The 1,463-nt window shown below is 37.8% G+C and overlaps 1 protein-coding gene across 1 annotated transcript; it reads left to right on the top strand.

The window, feature by feature from the left end:
* The first annotated feature begins 248 nt into the window (after positions 1-248).
* On the top strand, positions 249-1,202 carry LOC128652745 (olfactory receptor 52P1-like). Its single transcript, XM_053705675.1, has one exon. The coding sequence runs from the start codon at positions 249-251 to the stop codon at positions 1,200-1,202; it is 954 nt and encodes a 317-aa protein (XP_053561650.1).
* Positions 1,203-1,463: the final 261 nt, after the last annotated feature.

The raw sequence follows: 1,463 nt of genomic DNA, 5'->3' as shown, positions 1-1,463 counted from the left end.
GATAAAGAAACTATCTGTTAATATTAATTGCATAAGATATTGCTGTTTAGACCTACAGTAGTTCACATTATCTTTCCAAGCTGTCCCCATTTACAGATGCAAATATACAAATATTCCAAAATCCAAACCTTTTCTAATCCCAAGCAGTTTTGATATAGTGTTTGCACCTGTAATATTATCTACAACCTGTAGTATTTATATCTGCATTGTTTTTGCTTTATTGGTAGGGATATGCATATGTTTACCCAATGCTGGAAGCCAACAAGAGCTTAGTGAGACCAGAACATTTCATCCTAGTTGGGATTCCAGGACTAGAAGATGTGCAGTTCTGGTTCTCCATTCCTCTGTGCTCCATGTTTCTTCTCACCATATTTGGTAATACAGTCATGCTTTATGTTATTTTATTGGAAGAAAACCTGAACAAGCCAATGTATTTCTTTATTTCTATGTTGTCAATCCTTGACCTTGTTTTATGTTTCAACACTACACCCAACATTATTTTGATCTTTTGGTTCAATGCCAAGGGGATAACATTTGATGGATGCCTTACCCAGATGTTCTTCATTCATGCTGTCACTGCTATGGAGACTACAATATTGGTGGCCATGGCGTTTGACCGCTATGTTGCCATTTGCCACCCACTCAGATACAATACAATCCTCACTAACAACAGGATAGCTGTTATTGGTGTTTCAGCCATCATTAGAGGAACTTTTTTCACTATACCATTTATACCACTTGTCAACAGGTTGTCCTTCTGCAAGACCATGGTCATTTCTCATACTTACTGTGAGCATATGGCCTTGGCGAAGATAGCTTGTTCTGATATAACTATTAACAAGGTGTATGGTCTGACTGCTGCCCTCCTGGTTGTCACCGTTGATATTGTGTGTATAACTTTATCGTACTCTGCCATAATTAGAGCTGTTATGAGACTTTCCTCTAATAAGGCAAAACGCAAGTTGTTTAATACTTGTGGCTCTCATATTTGTGTCATTATTATATTTTACACCCCAGCACTATTTTCCTTCTTCACACACAGATTTGGGCATAATATCTCCCCAAAAATTCACATTACCATAGCAAATCTTTATATTCTTATTCCGCCCATGTGCAATCCAATCATTTATGGGGTGAAAACAAAGGAAATCCGTGAAAGGATAATCACAAGTTTTTTTGGTAAACAAATTAAATCTCTATGATGAGTTTAAAAAATTCAAAACAGTTTTTGCTAGAGCGCTAATAGTAAACTTTTTGTGCACGTCGGTTTGCACTCATATTATGAGTTGAAAGTAAAAAGTTAACCTAATACCCCCTTAAAAAAACTTAACACTAACCCCTTGAAGATCACCTTACCGTGAGAAGTCTTCACCCAACCGGGCCGAAATCTTCAACAAATCCGGCAGAAGTGGTCCTCCAGACAGGCAGAAGTGGTCCTTCAGACGGGCAGAAGTCTTCATCCA

Source organism: Bombina bombina, chromosome 3, assembly GCF_027579735.1.
Source record: "Bombina bombina isolate aBomBom1 chromosome 3, aBomBom1.pri, whole genome shotgun sequence".
Lineage (NCBI taxonomy): Eukaryota > Metazoa > Chordata > Amphibia > Anura > Bombinatoridae > Bombina > Bombina bombina.
This window is presented reverse-complemented; position numbering and strand designations above follow the sequence as displayed.